The sequence below is a fragment of the Crinia signifera genome, chromosome 8 (genome assembly GCF_055691185.1).
Source record: "Crinia signifera chromosome 8, ASM5569118v1, whole genome shotgun sequence".
NCBI lineage: Eukaryota > Metazoa > Chordata > Amphibia > Anura > Myobatrachidae > Crinia > Crinia signifera.
Window position 1 is genome coordinate 165,612,685 of NC_139224.1, and position 21,897 is coordinate 165,634,581.

Here is a 21,897-nt window from a genome sequence, read left to right on the forward strand (position 1 = left end):
CCATCTCCCAAGCCCCCCCCCCCCCCATCAAAAGGTGCAAACTTCTGCTCCTCCACAGACACCTCCCTCTTGTGCTGCTAACCCTGGCACTTCATTGGACCTGTGCAAATTGAGGAGCACAGAACATCTCTACGTTCAGCAGCTATTAGTGACATCCCATACTGACAATTGCTGAAATCCGGACCCCCCCATGCCGATAGATGAATCATAGTTACTTTGGTGACTGCAACAATTGACACTGTCACTTGCAATACCATCCCAAGACTGTAGGGGGTACTGTAGCAAAGTTTAACACCTCCAAGTGACTGCGGTTCTCATTTTCCACAGAGTCCACTATATCTAAGAGAGATTTTGCACCAATACTTCCCACACATACCGACCCATAGCGGCAGGCTGCTGACTACAAACACACGGACCTGCAGACTGTAAGCTTCTGTGATATCAATAACAGTCTCTGCAGAATGCTGCACAATTTGTGGAACTATGCAAGCATAATAATTACAAATATAACAATTCTCTGGTATGACAGAACTACAATGTCATACTATGATTAACTGGGGGTAAAATTACTCACGCTTCTGAAAACAAAAAGTTGTGGTGTTGCCCATAGCAACCAGATTCTGTGGTGTTTATTTACTGAGATGTGATTTCTATTGAAGATGGCCCTAGCAACCAATCAGAATCCACTTCTTATTTACTTAGCACCTTCTAGAAGAGAATAGAAATAGGGTGGCCAATCCCAGGATCGGGGGGTTCCCGGGATTTGGCCCCTAAAACGCCGGGATTTCAATCCCGACGCAGTCTAATGCCGGGCAGCGTCTGAGCAAGTGCTCAGACGCTGCCCGGCTTCTCCTGTCCCGGCAGTGCGGCTCTGCGCAGCGTAACAAGGTCACAGGCCACACAGCCCCGTCCGCGCTGCCCATCCTCCCACCCTGACTGCATCCTGCTTTCAGACACCACCCACCCAGCTCCCGGCTTCACTGTGCGCCCGCCCATTGGCTCCTGGCTTCAACGCCCACCGGGGCGGGTTTTTTTTATTAGGGAAGCCAATCCCGGGAATCGTCATTTTTTTAATCCCGATTCCCAGGATTGAAAAAATGCCCCGGGATTGGCATCCCTAAACAGAAAGTATCACCTTTAGGGTAAAAGTATAAAGGAGAATTGCCCTTCTACGTGCTACTCTAGAATCCCTCTATGCGTGACACATGTGCGAGTGACTTATGACACAATTCCCGCTGCCACAAGCTGGGAGAAGACAGATGGATTGGCCTCAAAACCTTTTCATTTTAAGACAAACGACCAACACAGTATTTAGAGTGAATTAACATTTTCCTGAGCCTGAGGCAGGAAAGGGAGATGAACGGGAACACGAGATGCAATTAGAGGCGATGGCTTCCTTTCTACTCCTGTCAGATTGTGGAGCGAAAGACACAGCCGTTATACCGGTTTTCAAAACGTTGACATGAAAAGAGGAACATAAAACGTCAAATGAATTACCAGTGAGAAGGACGCGGCTGCCTGTTCTAGGAGCCCCACCAGTCCGGCCTCTGTAAAATACTTCCCTGAGCAAATGCCTTCTTCATCCGGCGACACCACATCGTCCGAAACGGCCGACTCCTCCAGGACGTTGGAAGAGATGTTCTGTGGAAACACAATTTATACCGGAGAGTTGGAGCAGGGCAGGGAACCTTGTATCCGAACAATAGTTCCATCCTATATACATAGACCAACAATATGGGTATGGATCATTAGCTCGCCAGCATTTAGCTCGACATGCATTTAGCTCGACATGACTAAAGGTCAACATGGGTTACGTCAACAGAGTCGTTAGGTGGACATGGGTAAGGAAGGTTTTTCAAAGGAGCACTAGGGTTTTTTTTTTAAGGTAGACAGTGAAAAAGTTGACATGGTTTTTAATTTTTATTTTATTCACCCAAATGTCAACACAGTCAACATAAACACTAAAACTCAACACTCGCCATGATTGGGGCATGCTGCTTCCCTGCACTCGGCACACTATTTTATTCCCCCACCACGACCTAGTGGATGGTATGAAATACGTCCTGTCGACATTGACACAGAAATGTACCACCGCTGTGCTCGCCATGGTCCGGGCACGGTGCCTCGCTACGCTGCATGTCGACCTAGTGGTGTCGACCTACTTGGTGGTGAACCAATGACCGTATCCCGGTACTAGAAGGCATCTGACAGACAGAGCCCCATTCAGGCACACACACACGCGCGCCAGAGCCCCAGCTCCCGGCAGCCGCGTCATTGTGACGGACTGGTAACCAGTATTGTTATAAAAGTCTGCAACCCAACACCCTGACCGCTGCAAAGGAAAGAGAAATCCTTTGTTAGTGCACCACAGTCGGCTATCTAGCCCCCCTTTATCCCTATAGAGCTTATTGGCTTAATCTGTTCTTCTCCCTGCGACCAGGGCCGTTTCTACAGGCGGACAAGCCGTGCAGCAGCCCGGGGCGCCGCACGGCTTGTCCACCCCTTTTAAACAGCCGGGGCGCCCGGCCGGCAGCTGAGCTCACCCCAATGCGCCCGCCGCCGCCTCCGAATTCCTCCCCCTCTCCCTGTCCGCAACTCCGCGCCGAACAGAGCACAGGCACAGCCAGCGTGAGTGATTTCCGAGGGGAGGGGAGGGGAGGGGAGCGCATCGCGCGACGCTCTCCTTCCCCTCACTCACTGTGTCATTAGGCTGTCAGCCAATCATAGGAGCTCGCGGGCTGGCAGCCAATCAGGAGCCAGCCCACGAGATATGAATGGCTGACGGCTCAGGGACACAGTGAAAGCAGCAGCACCAACAGCACCAGCGGGGGACTGGAGGGGGAGACCCAGAGAGACAGTAAGTTGTGCTGCTGGCACTTTAGGGGCATGTGTGGCACTGTGGGGGAATATATGTGTCACTGTGGGGGCATATGTGTGGCACTGGGGACACATCTGTGGCACAATGGGAATATTTGGCACTGTGGGGGCATATATATGTGGCACTGTGGGGGCATATGTGTGGCACTGTGGGGGCATATGTGTGGCACTGGGGACACATCTGTGGCACTATGGGCATATTTGGCACTGTGGGGGCATATATATGTGGCACTGTATGAGCATATGTGTGGCACTGTGGGGGCACATCTGGCACTGTGGGGGCATATATATGTGGCACTGTATGGGCATATGTGTGTCACTGTGGGGGCATATGTGTGGCATTGGGGACATATCTGTGGCACTAGGGGCATATTTGGCACTGGGGGCATATATATGTGGCACTGTGGGGGGCGTATCTGGCACTGTATGGGCATATGTGTGGCACTGTGGGGGCATATATGCCACTGTGGGGGTATATTAGTAAACGGCATGAGTTGTGCGGCAGCGGCGTGTGGGGCATAATGTGTAATAGGCATTACGGTGTGGGGAGTATTGTGTAATTGCCATCACAGTGTGGGGTGTAACGGGCATCATAATGTGTAATTGTCATCACGGTGTGCGACATAATGTGTAATTGTCATCACGGTGTGCGACATAATGTGTAATTGTCATCACGGTGTGCGACATAATGTGTAATTGTCATCATGGTGTGCGGCGTAATGTGTAATTGTCATCACAGTGTGCGGCGTAATGTGTAATTGTCATCACAGTGTGCGGCGTAATGTGTAATTGTCATCACAGTGTGCGGCGTAATGTGTAATTGTCATCACAGTGTGCGGCGTAATGTGTAATTGTCATCACAGTGTGCGGCGTAATGTGTAATTGTCATCACAGTGTGCGGCGTAATGTGTAATTGTCATCACGGTGTGCGGCGTAATGTGTAATTGTCATCACGGTGTGCGGCGTAATGTGTAATTGTCATCACGGTGTGCGGCGTAATGTGTAATTGTCATCACGGTGTGCGGCGTAATGTGTAATTGTCATCACGGTGTGCGGCGTAATGTGTAATTGTCATCACGGTGTGCGGCGTCATGTGTAATTGTCATCACGGTGTGCGGCGTCATGTGTAATTGTCATCACGGTGTGCGGCGTCATGTGTAATTGGAATCACGGATAAATAGTGTATAATGATTCAAGTAGCCTGTCTTTGTTTGGCCTTGATCTGTGAGGCGTACTAGGTCACTGTGTGGGCCTTTATATTTTTGTCACTGTGTGGCCTCCACACAGTGACATCACAGTACAATGACAATTCCTGCGGTAACCAATATCTGGACCTGCAGGTTGCAAACGTGAGATGTAAGGTAATTGTTTTCCTGCTAGACCACGCCCTTATATTAAGCCACACCCCCTTTTAAAAATAAATCACGCCCCCTATTTCGGCGCGCAATTTCTTCTATGACGTGTTCTCTATTTTTTTTTTTTTGGGGGGGGGGGGGGGGGGGGGGGGGGGGGCGCGCATTTCCATTCCTTTGCCCTGGGAGCTAAATTGTCTAGAAACGGCCCTGCCTGCGACACTATCCAGTACAATTCCAGATACAGACCCGAGCCAGTTATATAGATCCCATTCTGAGCTCTGATTGGAGGATCCTAACCAGCCAATCAGACATGGCGAAAAGCCAGTGCAGAGACTTTATACACAAGTGCCTAAATGATAACATCCGGAACCCGAGAAAGGATTATAAAACCCACAAGGTGCTGAGACCGTGTAAGCCATCCCATGTAATGGACGAGGTAATCATGTCGCTTCCATTGATAATGATAATCATGTCACTTCCATGAATATTTATTCCATCGTCCACCCAACGTCAGTGTGCACTCACCTGGAAGGTGACACACCCCACCGGGAGGTACTTTCGATCCTCCAGCATGCTGAGATACTCAGCCACCAATGCTGCGGAGTGCACCAGACACTGTGCCGATTCCGCGTGGTTGATCCTCTCCGAGTGCTTTCCAGCCATGTTCTGCAGCCACGTTAAGCGCAGGTCAGGGGACGTCTGGTAGCCTTTGGCAATTCTAAAACAAAGGAAGGAAAGAAATGAACTGATGATGTGCGAAAGACAACCTGGTAATTTCCCTCACAAACTACTGCGTGTTGCTGTATCCTGGGCGGCTGAAAAAGGAGGGGGGAGCGGGTACGAATCACCATAGCCTGGGTTTTGTTGGAGGGGCCGCCAGGGGGCCAAGTCCACCACTTCCTCTTGCTTGCCAGCAGCCATCTCTCTCCCCAGCCCACCTCCTTTCCACATGCCAATACGTTTTTCTATTTTCTCTTAAGGGGGCATGGCCACACCTTCCACAATTAGGCCACACCCCTGAAAAAACCCTGGAAGTCGGGGATGGTTTCCCTATCTATGGGTTTAGAAACCGCCTTTCCCACCTGTACATTAGATCGATCAGCATCTCCGGGTCTTCCTGGTGCTCTTTCATTTTGACCGTGTCCGAAAGAATCATGTGGAGATTAAACACCAGATCCTGGACCTGTAACCGACAACATGCAGATGTTACAAGAGGTAGCCTATGGTTGATACGTGACAAGGGAGGAACAAAACACAAATCACAAAGGGTTTTAGTAAGATGACGTCATGGCAACAGATGCAGAATTCCTTTTCTACAATTTAAAAGGACAGAAGGAATTCCATGATATTCTCTCGGAATCTGCAGGAGAAGAACTCTAAAGTCCATGCCAGCAATAAACAGGGTGCAAGGTGTCCAACTGGCATCTCAGACCAGAACCAATGTTCTGTCCGGGCACGGGAACATCGGTCGCTCCTTGCTGTAGAGGACCAATCGATGGCTACAGGTATGGGTACAGCACTTGGCTGAAGTGTTTGGAGCAACAGAATAATAGGTTTTGTTATCAGGGGAATAACGTCCTCTCAGGGACATAACTCCCAAGCTTAGACATTATACAATCCTAGATAATTGTTCTATGTTTTGCCACATTAACCCTTTTATTTCTCCTGTTATTGCGCTGACTTCTTATGTCATCTGTTATATTACATTCAAAGCCTCGTGCTTAAATCTAACATTGAATGAGTCGGTTCTGGTTAATCTAACGAGGCCATATGCATTTTGTGTTAACTCTGAATGTGAATGAGTAGCATGTGTTCACTCTGTAAATTCCATGGGAGTTTAATGTTAATCTGTGACTATCAGAGTGTGTACTGTGCGCCAAAGTGTATATTTAGGAGTTTTAAGGACCTCCAGCTTAGTCCAATAGGTGGTGGCAGAGATTGATTTACGTGTGGAAAGAAGAGGAATATATTTGTTGGTTATTCAGCTAGATCTCTACTTGGTGATGCGGAAACCCAGTTTAACCTCTTAAGGCCCCGAGATACTATGGCCCCTATTCAACTCGGCCGGCGAGGGGGTAAATTGCGGGGATCACCGAAAACAAGCGACCCTCGCCGTTTAACCCCCGCGGATTCTGGGGGAATCCTCGCTGCCAGAGGACAGCGAGGATTCCACCAAACAGCGAGGATCGCGGCTAATGCAGGGAACCCGCTGCATTTAGCACCTGCCGTTTCCCCGTCGCTGTAAAAACCTAACAATGGGGAAACGGCATGTGAAGGGGGTCAGTCGAATACTGACCGTGCGAGCTGTGACAGGGAGCAGTCAGCACTGCTCACTGTCACAGCTCGCAGAAATCATTGAATACTGCCCAATGCCACTTCTCCGAGGGGAGAAGTCGCATACGATGCTCTGGGAGCAGGATTGTGTGTGGTTATTCTGCGAACGGGGGTCCGAGTCAGAGGACAGACGTGCAGCAAGTCCGACCTCAGACTGCTCACAGGACTGTTGCTGGTCTGGGTGTCTCATTAAATAACAGGAAGTGGAATATTGTAGGTATCAGATCTGGAACAATGCGCTCACCTGATCGGGGAACGTGGTTTCCCGCAGCTCCAGATCCTCCTCGGCGTAGGTTAATATCGTCTTCAGAGAGCGCCTCAAAAACTCCTCATTGAAATTTTGAGATGTCCCAACCAGAGAAGAGAGAGACATGGTGACCTGCATCTTCACCCGGGCAAAGTTCTGCAAAAACAGGAACCCCCAAAACATCACAGCTATACCGACTTTGCTCAAAATTGTTCAGAACCCTATGGGACAGAAATCACTTTTGTGGGAATTCGGGCACCCGGGAGATCATCGTGGATAATAGGATGGACCCCTACATGTGTACGTGGCATGCAATGATCCCAACCAATCAGACACTATCTTGTATGGCCAGCATAGGGGTTAATAAGCGCCCTCTGTTTCTGGACCCCGCAGCAATCACTAACAGACAGATATAACAACCACTGCTGCGGAACTTACATTGCCGATCTCAAAGTTCTGTCTCATGAGTAGGTAGAGCGAGGCACTGGCGTGCGATCGGATGGTGCCAATGCTGCTGCTGCAATGTCGGAGCAGCCTGAGGCATAAATCAGCGCACTGCTCCGTCTCCTCTTCAAACAGCAGCTCGGGGAACTTGGGAAGGAGGCGAGAGAAGGACACGAGTTAAAAGGTTGAGAAGGAGATGAGCAAGTAGCAGCATACAGGACACTCACTACAGCGTTACCTCTAGTACATGGTGCAGAGAGCCACGTACTGTCCCCCCGTTACAGCAATACCTCTAGTACATGGTGCAGAGAGCCACATACTGTCCTCTCACTACAGCAATACCTCTAGTACATGGGGCGGAGAGAGACACGTACTGTCCCCCCGTTACAGCAATACCTCTAGTACATGGTGCAGAGAGCCACGTACTGTCCTCTCATTACAGCAATATCTCTAGTACATGGTACAGAGAGCCACGTACTGTCCCCCCGTTACAGCAATACCTCTAGTACATGGTGCAGAGAGCCACGTACTGTCCTCTCATTACAGCAATACCTCTAGTACATGGTGCAGAGAGCCACGTACTGTCCCCCCCCATTACAGCAATACTTCTAGTACATTGTGCAGAGAGCCACGTACTGTCCTCTCATTACAGCATTACCTCTAGTACATGGTGCAGAGAGCCACGTACTGTCCCCCCATTACAGCATTACCTCTAGTACATGGTGCAGAGAGCCACGTACTGTCCTCTCATTACAGCAATACCTCTAGTACATGGTGCAGAGAGCCACATACTGTCCCCCTGTTACAGCATTACCTCTAGTACATGACACAGAGAGCCACATATTGTCCTCTCATTACAGCATTACCTCTAGTACATGGTGCAGAGAGCCACATATTGTCCTCTCATTACAGCATTACCTCTAGTACATGGTGCAGAGAGAGTCACGTACTATCCCCCCGTTACATCATTACCTCTAGTACATGGTGCAGATAAAGTCACATAAAACAACTGCTCCACCAAAGCTCACACATTTGCAGTCTATCAGCCCCCTCAGTATCATACCTTGGAGACCAAGGCTCTCTGTGTTGCAAAGCAATGCTGCAGATAGAGGGCGCTCTGGTTGCAGGCCATGCTATGTAAGAGCGTCTTCAACACCCCGCCCAGGATGCTCTCCTTGGACTCCGTCACCGACACAGTCTGCACAAAGGACATTTTATTATTTATCAAAATCAATGGGAACACAAGTGAAATAAATAGCGTAAGCAAGAACTTGTTATAAATCCTTTCACCTCACCTGCACTATAATCTCCAGAGTGTCCAGTATGATCAGATTGGCCTCCGTGGCCAGATTCCCATCTATCAGTGCCTCATGATCTAGCTCTGCTCTGGACCTAATGTGGAAGACCACAAATTGTTCAGTTTATAGAAAGAATGACTGTGGTGTTAGTAAGAAACGACAGCACGGCACACATTGTAAGAATGAAACAGCAGATGGATGCAGCACGCGTTTCACCGATGGATGCAGCACGCGTTTCACCGATGGATGCACGTGTTTCACTGATGGATGCAGCACGCGTTTCACCAATGGATTCACAACAAGTTTCAGTGATGGATGCATAACGCGTTTCACGGCTTGTTTTCCTTCACAGACCTGCAATCTTGTTTCTTTAAATGCAAGAGCTACTTATAACATTCACAAAGGCAACACAGCGTCCTCCCATCTCAGCGCTAGCACATGGCATAGAGAAAGTTAATGGCGTCTATGGAAGGATGCGGATTCAGCGCACATGAAAACATCACGTGATGATCTGCATTGCAAGCAACGCAAGAAGATCAAGTAACTTTGCGCCTGGAACAAACAATTCTGCACTGCTGCGGAGGGGGGTCATGTACATTGATAATTTTTGCATGCAGGGCACATACTGGCTGCTTTTGCATGTAGCACACAAACACTGGGCAGCTTTAGGGTTAGGACATGCCCCTTTCAAATCAAAATCTCTCGCCACATGCTACATCTGCCCCCTGCAGTGCAGCATGGTTTTACCCAGGTGCACAGTAACTTGCATGTTTCACTTTGCCTCCAATTCGGAATCAGCCGCAACATGTGGACAAGTCAGCTGTGTGTGCTGCAGCTGCAACATTCCATACAGATCACCAATCACTGGACCATTAACTTCTGTACTCTGTTCCCCTGGTTAACAAAGTCAGATACAAGCTGAGGCTACGCAGTGCTGCGGGAAACAATTAAATAAACATCTGTGAATGTTACAAGAAGCCTTCTCATTCTTTGGGGTTGATCCTATTAATTGAGATGGGTGCGAGGTTTAAACGATAACAACGGCACCGCATTTTGCACCCCTTGCAGGCTGAAATTCGCTCGAAATTGCTTGCAAGCACTTATTGTGAATTCCAGCCATAAAGTGCACTAGCAAAATCATCAGGGGGCAATTTGGATTGACCTCATAGTGGCCATGGAACTGGGATATCACCCTGCTATTTAGTGGGGGGAACAGATGAAGGAAAACTTAAGTGTCAAAATCCACATAGCGAAACGCATGCAAACGCAGTTAGTATGTTCCGTCACACAGGCCATCGGGACAAACACGTCCTTTACAGAAGAATCATACCTACAACACTACACCTATATTCTGTCGACATACATTGGATCGACAGGCCATAGGTCGACACCTATAAAAGGTTGCTATGGTTTAGTTGAACATGAAAAAGTTGATGTGTTTTTTAAAATGATTTTTTTTTTAAAGGCGGTTTTTTCATACCCTACCATCGAATAGGGCGTGGAGGGAGAATACAATAGTGTGCCGGGTGTAGCAAGGCACCGTGCCCGAATCATGGCGAGCGAAGCAAGCCATGCGAGGGGACACAGTATACTTATAAGGTGTCCATGCTGACGTAAGTCTACATACACAACCAAAAAAACATTTTCATAATATCGACCTTTTTCAAGTCGACCTAAAGTCCCTGTCGACCTAAGCCATATTGACCTTTCATAGGTGTCGACCTAAGGGTGTTGACCTACATTGGGTCAAACCAATGACCCATACCCACAGAACAGGTACGGCTGCAGCTGTTAATAGCGTTATACCCACAAATGGAAAATAGATAAAATGACGTAAGTGCAACAGTTTGCACCAGCGAATAATTGCACGTACTGTTTCAGCAAAGCTCCGGAACACTTTATGATAAAAAAACAAGTGAAATTCTGACACGTATGTTGAAATATGTATGGAAACGGTGGCTTGTTAAGAGACATATTTGATGATTTAACTTTGTAAACAAACCGGTAAAAACGTATGGTACAATTTTAATTTTTTTTAAAAACCCTGCGCTTTAATATTTTATTAGTTTTGCCGGCCCTCCTTGACGCAACAAGTCCCGTGAAACTCAGCTTGCAGAGAACATCTTTGTCGCCTTAATGTGCAATGTGAGGTCACAAAACCGTTTAACGAGACTGCAGAACACGGATCCATTTTAATACGACCATTACGTTGAAATAGAAGAACACCAGGCAATAGTGATCGAAGATTGGTCACAACGTAAAATGATTACTTGAGCAAACTGAAAAATGTCCTCTAACGGGAAACAGACGCATTTCGCAACTCTGATTATGATGTACAAAACATACCAAATAAACGGTAATAAAACGGATAAACAAGCAATGTCAAATACCAAACTATTGTCATCAAACCACACGGGACTTAACGCAGGGAATGCAGGGGTGAAGGGAGGAGTATACACCAAAGTGACAGTACCTGGAGGGTTTTTGGCTTCTAAATACACAGCACATGTGGAGACAACCAAAAGCAGAAATTAGGAAGGGCGTAAGGGTGGCAGAGGTGCATCTCTAAAGTCAGATCTAAAGGCCCCCATACACTTGTCCAAGGACACGTCGGACCGAATTTCCTGAGTTCTCCAGGCAGCTCATATACCATCTGGAAATTAAATTGCCATTTTTACATGCGTTAAATCGCATGCGATTTATCTCGTGTAATACTCCTGAGGAGCTGAAGGCAAAAAAAAAAAAAAATTCAAAAGAATGGACAGCCATTAACCTCTCTCAGCCAATCAGCGGCCGCCCATTGTTTTGATATTTTTTTTTATTCTACAGCCACCCGCTGCCAGCTGCAGAGTGGGGAGAGCGCCTCATCTGCATGGCGCTTCCCCGCTCAGGGATCGGATGATATACATTGCAGGTGCACAATGTCCTACTGAAGGCTGTACATACGATTTATCTTATGTACAGCCTGTCCGACCTCCAACGAGCACGGGAACGTGCAACGGATCAGACACATCTGATTTGTGCCCGATCTGTCGGAATCAGGTGAAATCGGGCCCAAATTGGATAAGTGTATGGGCACCTTAAGTTTCGAAGAGGTGTCATTAATGAGTATTGGGGTGTAGGCAATACACACTGGGTCTGATTCTGGTTCACTCACAAGAGTAAATTCTCTCTCTAATTGACAAAACCATGCTGCACTGCAGGCGGGGCAGATGTAACATGTGCAGAGAGAGTTAGATTTGGGTGGGGTTTGTACTTCAAACTGATATCTATAATGCAGTGTAAAAATAAGCAGAGTATTTATGCACAGAAACAAAATAACACCCAAATCTAACTATCTCTGCATATATTACATCTGCCCCACCTGCAGTGCACATGGTTTTGTCCATTAGAGAGAGAATTTTCTTTTGTGAGTGAATAAGATAAGGAATCAGTAGCGCTCAGGAAATTCTTGGCCTTGCAGTTCTGCATTTGCTGGAGAGGTAAAAGGTTGCTTAATCCTGGTTAGATAATCATTTATTTTGCTTTAGAGCGTCTGGATGTATAAACACACATAAGAATAAAATAAGAGATCAGACGTATTCCGGTATCTGCAGAGATTTGATTGTGGAGAGACTGAACCTACGCATGTCATCCCCTGCGCGTAACTTCCTCTGCGGATTCTCCAACAAAGCAAAGACTAAAGGTGCCCATACACGTTTCAAATTTAACATGCTGTGCGTTTTGCACTTCAAGGTGCCGTGCGATTTTGGCACTTGTAGGGGATGCGATGCGATGTACAGTACTGTACTGTTGCAATGCGATTTTTTTTTTAAGTTTATAGTTACTTAATGGACATCGCATCGCATTGCATCCCCGCAGGTACACGGTGCGAAGCGTGTTGAACTTTAAAAGTTCAAAACCCATGTTAAAATCGCAACGTGTATGGGCACCTTAAACCAATAAGTGCAACCCATACACACCTAGCATTCTCTCTCCTAATAACCCCACCACTTACTCTGCCCTCATCTCTGTGGACCCGTGGACCAGATCCTGATTGACAGGACACCACAAAGAGCTCCCCAGGGATGTCAAGTTATGTATCAGGATTTCCAGACATATTTATTAGGCTAATCTACAAAAGTATTTTAAAATCATGCACAAATTGTTATAAAACTGGACTAGTTAACACTGCGGCCTTATTGAGTTAGGAGTAATAAGGCAAAAAGACACAGGACTCTGTTACACGGCGGGCAGGGAACTGGTTTACAATGTGCTGAGTGTTATAGCGGGGAAGGAGCTCGTCCTGCCTTCATTCTAAATTTCAGTGACAAAAGTAACCTGTCCAGTATTTGTCTGCTACACGCAGAAGCCATCTATATATTCCCTGCATGCAAAAACACATTTATCTGCACTGCTTTGTTTGCAGCTTGGTGTATAACGGGAGCACGCACTTTGAACGTCCCCCTAACCCTGTATAACGCCCTATGTGCGCAATTTGGTTCAAAGATTATTATTTACTAGTCAACATCCTTTCAAAATGAAGGAAAAGCATAATCCTGATGAAGCCTAGTTACAGGCGAAACGCGTTGATCGCGGAGATGATAGATCCCATCTGACACCGCCGGCGGCAAAAGATGGGGAGTCTGCCGGCAGACCACTCAGCCTTTTGGGTAAAGTATGCAATACAGGAGTTCTACTAAAAAACAGATTTATCTTCTTGTAGGCACTAATTCAGTAACAGGTTAAACTGACACGATCACAATTATATTATTAGAATCATTATTAGTGAAGGTTCTCATACTTGTCCAACTTATCGGTGTTCTGCCTCCAGTGCGTCATTTCCTTCCGCCAGCGCAGATTTTCCTGGCTGCCAAAAGCGCTTCCGGACGGACTTCTCTCTGCCAAGGGAGAAGGATTTACTTCAGCAGGGTTACATGGAGCTCGCAGAGAGGAACGTTAAAATCTGCGGAGTGCCGGAGGCACCGGATTCACTTATGTGGACCAGAGTTCATAGCTACAACAGGACGTAGCGGTCACTAGAAGGTATACAGCTACGACAGGACGGAGCAGTCACTAGGAGGTATACAGCTACAACAGGACGGAGCAGTCACTAGGAGGTATACAGCTACGACAGGACGTAGCGGTCACTAGGAGGTATACAGCTACGACAGGACGGAGCAGTCACTAGGAGGTATACAGCTACGACAGGACAGAACCGTCACTAGGAGGTATACAGCTACGACAGGACAGAACCGTCACTAGGAGGTATACAGCTATGACAGGACGTAGCGGTCACTAGGAGGTATACAGCTACAACAGGACGTAGCGGTCACTAGGAGGTATACAGCTACGACAGGACAGAACAGTCACTAGGAGGTATACAGCTACGACAGGACAGAACCGTCACTAGGAGGTATACAGCTACGACAGGACGTAGCGGTCACTAGGAGGTATACAGCTACAACAGGACGTAGCGGTCACTAGGAGGTATACAGCTACGACAGGACAGAACAGTCACTAGGAGGTATACAGCTACGACAGGACAGAACAGTCACTAGGAGGTATACAGCTACGACAGGACAGAACCGTCACTAGGGGGTATACAGCTACGACAGGACGGAGCAGTCACTAGGAGGTATACAGCTACGACAGGACAGAACCGTCACTAGGAGGTATACAGCTACGACAGGACAGAACCGTCACTAGGAGGTATTACAGCTACGACAGGACAGAACCGTCACTAGGAGGCATACAGCTACGACAGGACAGAACAGTCACTAGGAGGTATACAGCTACGACAGGACAGAACCGTCACTAGGAGGTATACAGCTACGACAGGACAGAACCGTCACTAGGAGGTATACAGCTACGACAGGACAGAACAGTCACTAGGAGGTATACCGCTACGACAGGACAGAACAGTCACTAGGAGGTATACAGCTACGACAGGACAGAACAGTCACTAGGAGGTATACCGCTACGACAGGACAGAACAGTCACTAGGAGGTATACAGCTACGACAGGACAGAACAGTCACTAGGAGGTATTACAGCTACAACAGGACAGAACAGTCACTAGGAGGTATACAGCTACGACAGGACGGAGCAGTCACTAGGAGGTATACAGCTACAACAGGACAGAACCGTCACTAGGAGGCATACAGCTACGACAGGACAGAACCGTCAATAGGAGGTATACAGCTAAGACAGGACAGAACTGTCACTAGGAGGTATACAGCTACGACAGGACAGAACCATCACTAGGAGGTATACAGCTACGACAGGACAGAACCGTCACTAGGAGGTATACAGCTATGACAGGACGTAGCGGTCACTAGGAGGTATACAGCTACAACAGGACGTAGCGGTCACTAGGAGGTATACAGCTACGACAGGACAGAACAGTCACTAGGAGGTATACAGCTACGACAGGACAGAACCGTCACTAGGAGGTATACAGCTACGACAGGACGTAGCGGTCACTAGGAGGTATACAGCTACAACAGGACGTAGCGGTCACTAGGAGGTATACAGCTACGACAGGACAGAACAGTCACTAGGAGGTATACAGCTACGACAGGACAGAACAGTCACTAGGAGGTATACAGCTACGACAGGACAGAACCGTCACTAGGGGGTATACAGCTACGACAGGACGGAGCAGTCACTAGGAGGTATACAGCTACGACAGGACGGAGCAGTCACTAGGAGGTATACAGCTACGACAGGACAGAACCGTCACTAGGAGGTATTACAGCTACGACAGGACAGAACCGTCACTAGGAGGCATACAGCTACGACAGGACAGAACAGTCACTAGGAGGTATACAGCTACGACAGGACAGAACCGTCACTAGGAGGTATACAGCTACGACAGGACAGAACCGTCACTAGGAGGTATACAGCTACGACAGGACAGAACAGTCACTAGGAGGTATACCGCTACGACAGGACAGAACAGTCACTAGGAGGTATACAGCTACGACAGGACAGAACAGTCACTAGGAGGTATACCGCTACGACAGGACAGAACAGTCACTAGGAGGTATACAGCTACGACAGGACAGAACAGTCACTAGGAGGTATTACAGCTACAACAGGACAGAACAGTCACTAGGAGGTATACAGCTACGACAGGACGGAGCAGTCACTAGGAGGTATACAGCTACAACAGGACAGAACCGTCACTAGGAGGCATACAGCTACGACAGGACAGAACCGTCAATAGGAGGTATACAGCTAAGACAGGACAGAACTGTCACTAGGAGGTATACAGCTACGACAGGACAGAACCATCACTAGGAGGTATACAGCTACGACAGGACAGAACAGTCACTAGGAGGTATACAGCTACGACAGGACAGAACAGTCACTAGGAGGTATTACAGCTACAACAGGACAGAACAGTCACTAGGAGGTATACAGCTAAGACAGGACAGAACAGTCACTAGGAGGTATACAGCTACGACAGGACAGAACAGTCACTAGGAGGTATACAGCTACGACAGGACAGAACAGTCACTAGGAGGTATACAGCTACGACAGGACAGAACCGTCACTAGGATGTATACAGCTACGACAGGAAAGAACAGTCACTAGGAGGTATACAGCTACAACAGGACAGAACAGTCACTAGGAGGTATACAGCTAAGACAGGACAGAACAGTCACTAGGAGGTATACAGCTACGACAGGACAGAACCGTCACTAGGAGGTATACAGCTACGACCGGACAGAACAGTCACTAGGAGGTATACAGCTACGACAGGACAGAACCGTCACTAGGAGGTATACAGCTAAGACAGGACAGAACAGTCACTAGGAGGTATACAGCTACGACAGGACAGAACAGTTACTAGGAGGTATACAACTACAACAGGACAGAACCGTCACTAGAAGGTATACAGCTACGACAGGACAGAACAGTCACTAGAAAGTATACAGCTATGACAGGACAGAACCGTCACTAGGAGGCATACAGCTACGATAGGACTGAACAGTCACTAGGAGGTATACAGCTACGACAGGACAGAGCAGTCACTAGGAGGTATACAGCTACGACAGGACAGAGCAGTCACTAGGAGGTATACAGCTACGACAGGACAGAACCGTCACTAGGAGGTATACAGCTACGACAGGGCAGAACCGTCACTAGGAGGTATACAGCTACGACAGGACAAAACAGTCACTAGGAGGTATACAGCTACGACAGGACAGAACAGTCACTAGGAGGTATACAGCTACAACAGGACAGAACAGTCACTAGGAGGTATACAGCTACGACAGGACAGAACAGTCACTAGGAGGTATACAGCTACGACAGAACAGTCACTAGGAGGTATACAGCTACGACAGGACAGAACAGTCACTAGGAGGTATACAGCTAGGACAGAACCGTCACTAGGAGGCATACAGCTACGACAGGACTGAACAGTCACTAGGAGGTATACAGCTACGACAGGACAGAGCAGTCACTAGGAGGTATACAGCTACGACAGGACTGAACAGTCACTAGGAGGTATACAGCTACGACAGGACAGAGCAGTCACTAGGAGGTATACAGCTACGACAGGACAGAGCAGTCACTAGGAGGTATACAGCTACGACAGGACAGAACCGTCACTAGGGGGTATACAGTTACGACAGGACATTACTGTCACTAGGAGGTATACAGCCAAGACAGAATGAACATTTCCTTTACACGTAACAAGTTCCGTTCCAAAAAACATGAACCTTCACGGCTTTGGTCTAGACAGACCTACCAAGCTGACCTCTACTTCTTCTGACCATCTCCTGCCTGGCACCGATGCTCCCAAGGATGGCTTCCTCCAGCTTGGCCCTCATGTCTTTGGATTTCTTGAACGTCAAGCTGTTCATCCTTTCGAACACTTTCTTGCCCTGGCAGAGATGACACAAAGACTTGAGACTTTACCACAGACAGAAACCATCAAAGACCCTTTACCGTCACTTCCCCTAATGACCTACTTTATACTCAAAGCAGGAGACGCAAAGGTAGAGCAGGTCCAGCAGGCGGTTCAGCTGGAGGATGGAGAGGTCAGTGAACCATTTCTGCAGGACAATTTCATCAGCGTTCTTCAGCACCCAGAGGAGACAGATCAGCAGGCCGCGGCTGGATTCGGCTGAAAATGTAGAATGCATCCGGGAAGGCTGAAAAAGAAACGAGATCGTCAGAAGCCAACGAGATAGAATCCCAAGTTACTGACGTGCATAATCAGATGTAACATGTGCAGAGATTTAGATTTATGCTGCACAGAAAAAATATAACCCACCCAAATCTAAATCTCCTTCACGTTCGTCAGCTCCACCTGCAGCGTAGCATGGATTTGCCCACTTTTGTGCTTCGCTAACAAAACTGAATCAGGCCCATAGAACACAAGAACCGACCTGTGTAGTTAGTAAAATGCTGCTTGGTCTTGTAAGCTGCGGAACGGACGTCCCGGCGATTGCCATGGCGACCGTCTGGCTGATCATATTCCCGCCATCGCCGTCGTGATCATCCGCCGCTGCGCAATTTGGTCTTCCTCGCTGATTGAGGGATTCTGTGAAGAGAGAACCGACTTTATTATAAACTGGTTCACGTCAGCTACGCTGTAATACAAAGTGTTGGGGACTGTCGGCCAATCAGCAGCGTACTTACATACTACGTCCAATGCAGCGGCACTGCTGGTATACAGTGTACGGGGGGCTGATACTATAAGCACAACAGTCCGTGCGGATACTATCAGGCTGCTTGTTGGCGATTATAGCACTCTGTCTACTAACATGCAATACATGGCTAGCAAACTAACAATGGTGTGAAGGATCATCAGTGAAAGGAGCGGATAAGTGGGCGAGTGGAGTAGTTGCCCAAAGCAACCAACCTGCTTCAACCAAATTAAAGAATGTACTTGATAAATGCTAGCTAGAAGATTATTGGTTTCTATAGACAGCTTTTGAACCTTTCACTATTTGGTAAATCCCCCCCTTAATCACGGTTGGCAACAAGGACAGAAAGGCTCCAGCTCCACATCAGGCAAATAGCTCACTCGTTTGGTCGGCTCTGTCACCTCCGAGGCAACAGACGTTGGATTGCACTGCAGAAACGGGATGATCCGGTGTCGGGAACGACCGTCAGGTGAGGACGAAACCAGTCGTGCTTACCTGACGGTCGTTCCCGACACCGGATCATCCCGCTTCTGCAGCGCAATCCAGCGTCTGTTGCCTCGGAGGTGCCCAAGACACGGAGCCGAGCAAATGAGTGAGCTGTTTGCCTGATTGGTTTTAATCAAGCCGTGTGGTAACCAGTCCACAGGGTACGAGCATTCTTGTGAAGTGGCCTGGAGTTTTGTGTCTCCTTTTATGCAAAATAAAATCTCTTTTAATACACTAGGAAGCGCTCCTTCCAATTTCTCCTTGTTTCATCCAGATTCGCTTAATCCCTTTGACCCGGGATTCCTCTTATATGAGAAGGGAGCTGCAGTCTTACTATAGACTTTGGTGTGACCATCTCCCCTGCTACGGTGCAGGTTGATTACTGCGGGTTACTTACAGGCAATGGATCCGATAGGAGAGTATTGATAATAACGTAGTTATAGGCTTAGATCAGGAAATGATTCTGCTTTGGGGACTGAGAAGAGGAGTCTGGGGACATGTTGGTCAATGACCTGACGAGGTACCTGTAAAATCATACAGCTGGGGGACGGTCTCCATGACGATGCCAATCAAAGGCAGGTACAGCATGGCCACGCGGGCTTTTACCTCGGGATCAGCGTAGCGAGGGTCCGAGTCGTGAGTAGATAGCAGGTTGTGTACCGTATTGATGACCTTCTTATGCAATCCAAATAGCCTGAGAGGGGAGTGTTGTAACAGCGGTTAGTTATCACAGGCAGAACAAATACTACTGTCTAACCGAGCACTGAGGGGTATTTAAATTACTGGATGTTTTAAGTTAACCTCTCAATGTATATATCAAGGGCAGAGGATCGACTACTCCCAGCTAATTTCCAATTGATGCAGAAGTATTGCCCCACCTGTACTAAGGGGACTGTGCAAAGAACAGATGTCAGAGGCCAGTGGCACAAACCAATGTGAGAAACCTTCTCATCATTTATGGTTCTGCTAAAACCTTAATTCTGTCAATAAAGAAGTTAAATAGTATTTATACACTAATTATCTCCCTTCGTTAGGTATCTTTATGCATCCTTAACCCCCATGATTGGAAGGTTAAGTGACTGCACAGCTTACGGTGTGCAATGCTGCAGCTCCTACTATCTGTAGGGGGCAGCAGTGAGCTGGAGTGTAAACCTGCAAATCTATATGGATGGTATTGGTACATTAGAAGGGGCCTTATTCAGATGCAACATTGTCGCTTATTGCTGTTGGAGACAGTGTGAATGTTCAGATGCACAGCATCGGTCACTTGCAACACTGTCGGCCAGGTAAATGACCAATAAGGTTGCGCATGTTGGCCGTCGTAGCGCTGTCCAAGAGGCCAGGAAATCTCCATCAGAGGAGGAAGAACTTGGCCTCAGCATTCCTGAAAAACAGCGACGATGCGCCTTCAAATAGCTGCAGACTGTCAATCTCTTGACGATTGCAGCCATACTGCGGCCGATGGCGCAGGATCTGTACTGCACATGTGCAGTACGGGTCCGGTGGATGCACGAAACACTATACAGTGATACTTTTCGACTGCCGCCACAAGAGTATCAGCACCCGAATCAGGCTCAAAATGTGATCCAGCGCCAGGATTAATTATAGCGGTTTCATAGGAGTCAAACGGTCACCTCCCGAGTCCCCTGCGTCACACGGTCCTTTCCAAGAGGTAGGATTATGGAAACATTGTTCGAAATGTATCTTCTAATCGCACAACAATGTTGGGCTGCTGCTGCCGTAGTGTTCCGCGCCCCAAATTAAAGCCAACGCAGATTCTGCTTCAACAATTGTGAGCACTCACTCATTGGGCCTGATTCGGAGCTGCAGGCAATGCCGATGTTCATGGAGCCGAGCGTATTTTTGCTACTGCATTTTTGCCTGCGTTACACAGCGTGTATGCACACAAGTGTTTGCGCACGCAGACGGTCAGCCGCTCACTTCGGACGCCGCACTTGGAAACAAAGGGCTGTTGCGTGTTTTGATGGTGCGAGCGACGTTGTGGTTTGAAGACGCACCAGCAGGTATCGCAGCGTCTAAGGCTAGTGACAGTGGGCGTCTCAGTCCTTGCACAAGCACAGATGTACACCGGGGCTGTGTAGCAGCATATGTATACAGCCACAGATGGAAGACCACCACCGCATCTGCGTCCACCTCTGAATGAGGCCCAGTATCTCCTCAGTAGGCGCGCTAACCTGACTTACTGACGCGCCACCGTTATTGTACCATGAACCCCTTATTTCCTGCCAGACGGTGAACTTGAAACCTCAGATTATGCAACTGGATTTTTCGCGTGAGTTAATAGGTCAGAGGTCACAGAGCGAGACGGAGCAAGGGAGCCAGAAAGTTACACAGGGCAGAAGAAGGGGAGATAGGGAAGACACCCCAAGCCTGATCATAGCCCAGTGGTTCCCAAACTTTTTGGAATCGCAGCACCCTGGGGTATCCAGATTTTTTTTGGCCAAGATTTTCTTCTTTAAATATTCATTAAAAAATATGAAAATATTTAAATTGAGTTTATATGAGGCCATTAGGTTTTGTTATGTGGTGATGGACAGGATTAATTACTGTTTGTCCACATATTTAATGATTGACAGCCCCAATTGCTGGTTTTATCTATTCAAATTACCATAAATGATTTGAATTGATTCTGGACCACCAACCCAAGGCACCCCTGCAAGTGTCCTTAGGCACCCCAGGGTGCCACGGCACACAGTTTGGGAACCACTATCATAGCCTATTATAAGGGGGGATAGCCTAATACTACATCTAACTATGCAGCTGCAAACATTAGTCACAACTAAGGAAATAACTTCTTCATGTTTCTCTTTCTCTGTTATTCTCTGATCACTAGAAACATTAAAAAAGACACACATTAATCTGGTGCCTCAGTAATGACGGAGACGACCCCCCCCCCCCTCTGTAACTGACCCCTCTGCATCCGGATCCAAGATGACAGCCAGCTCGGTCAGCACCAGCCCTGCCAAGTAATGCTGCTGGCGGAACGGCACGGACAGTTCAAACATATTTGCAATCTTCTGGTCCTGGACGTTGGTGGAGAAGCCAGAACTCTGTTAGAGAAGAGAGGAATACATACAGTCAGGGTATTCTCCTCTGCAGAGATCCTTCTGACATAGAGTAAGGTGCTGCATAGAAACGGTCCTACGTTGTACTCAGCCCCCCAAAAATCAGCAACAACATGTCCTGTAA

The 21,897-nt window shown here is 47.9% G+C and overlaps 1 protein-coding gene across 11 annotated transcripts in view; it reads right to left on the bottom strand.

The window, feature by feature from the left end:
- The window catches only part of DOCK7 (dedicator of cytokinesis 7), a 138,691-nt gene that overhangs the window by 21,841 nt on the left and 94,953 nt on the right, over nt 1-21,897 (bottom strand). For 6 of the 11 annotated variants that reach the window (XM_083157673.1, XM_083157672.1, XM_083157669.1 and 3 more), the window contains 13 exons: nt 21,619-21,758; nt 19,212-19,381; nt 17,941-18,095; nt 17,521-17,703; nt 17,298-17,433; nt 13,339-13,435; nt 8,553-8,649; nt 8,321-8,455; nt 7,252-7,404; nt 6,811-6,969; nt 5,315-5,415; nt 4,758-4,950; nt 1,498-1,641 (listed from right to left, as the gene is read on the bottom strand). In XM_083157673.1, the coding sequence (XP_083013799.1) occupies nt 1,498-1,641; nt 4,758-4,950; nt 5,315-5,415; nt 6,811-6,969; nt 7,252-7,404; nt 8,321-8,455; nt 8,553-8,649; nt 13,339-13,435; nt 17,298-17,433; nt 17,521-17,703; nt 17,941-18,095; nt 19,212-19,381; nt 21,619-21,758 (1,863 nt within the window). Of the gene's footprint in view, nt 1-1,497; nt 1,642-4,757; nt 4,951-5,314; nt 5,416-6,810; nt 6,970-7,251; nt 7,405-8,320; nt 8,456-8,552; nt 8,650-11,028; nt 11,047-13,338; nt 13,436-17,297; nt 17,434-17,520; nt 17,704-17,940; nt 18,096-19,211; nt 19,382-21,618; nt 21,759-21,897 lie in introns of all 11 variants that reach the window. The other 5 variants (XM_083157670.1, XM_083157664.1, XM_083157663.1 and 2 more) reach the window with 1 other exon arrangement.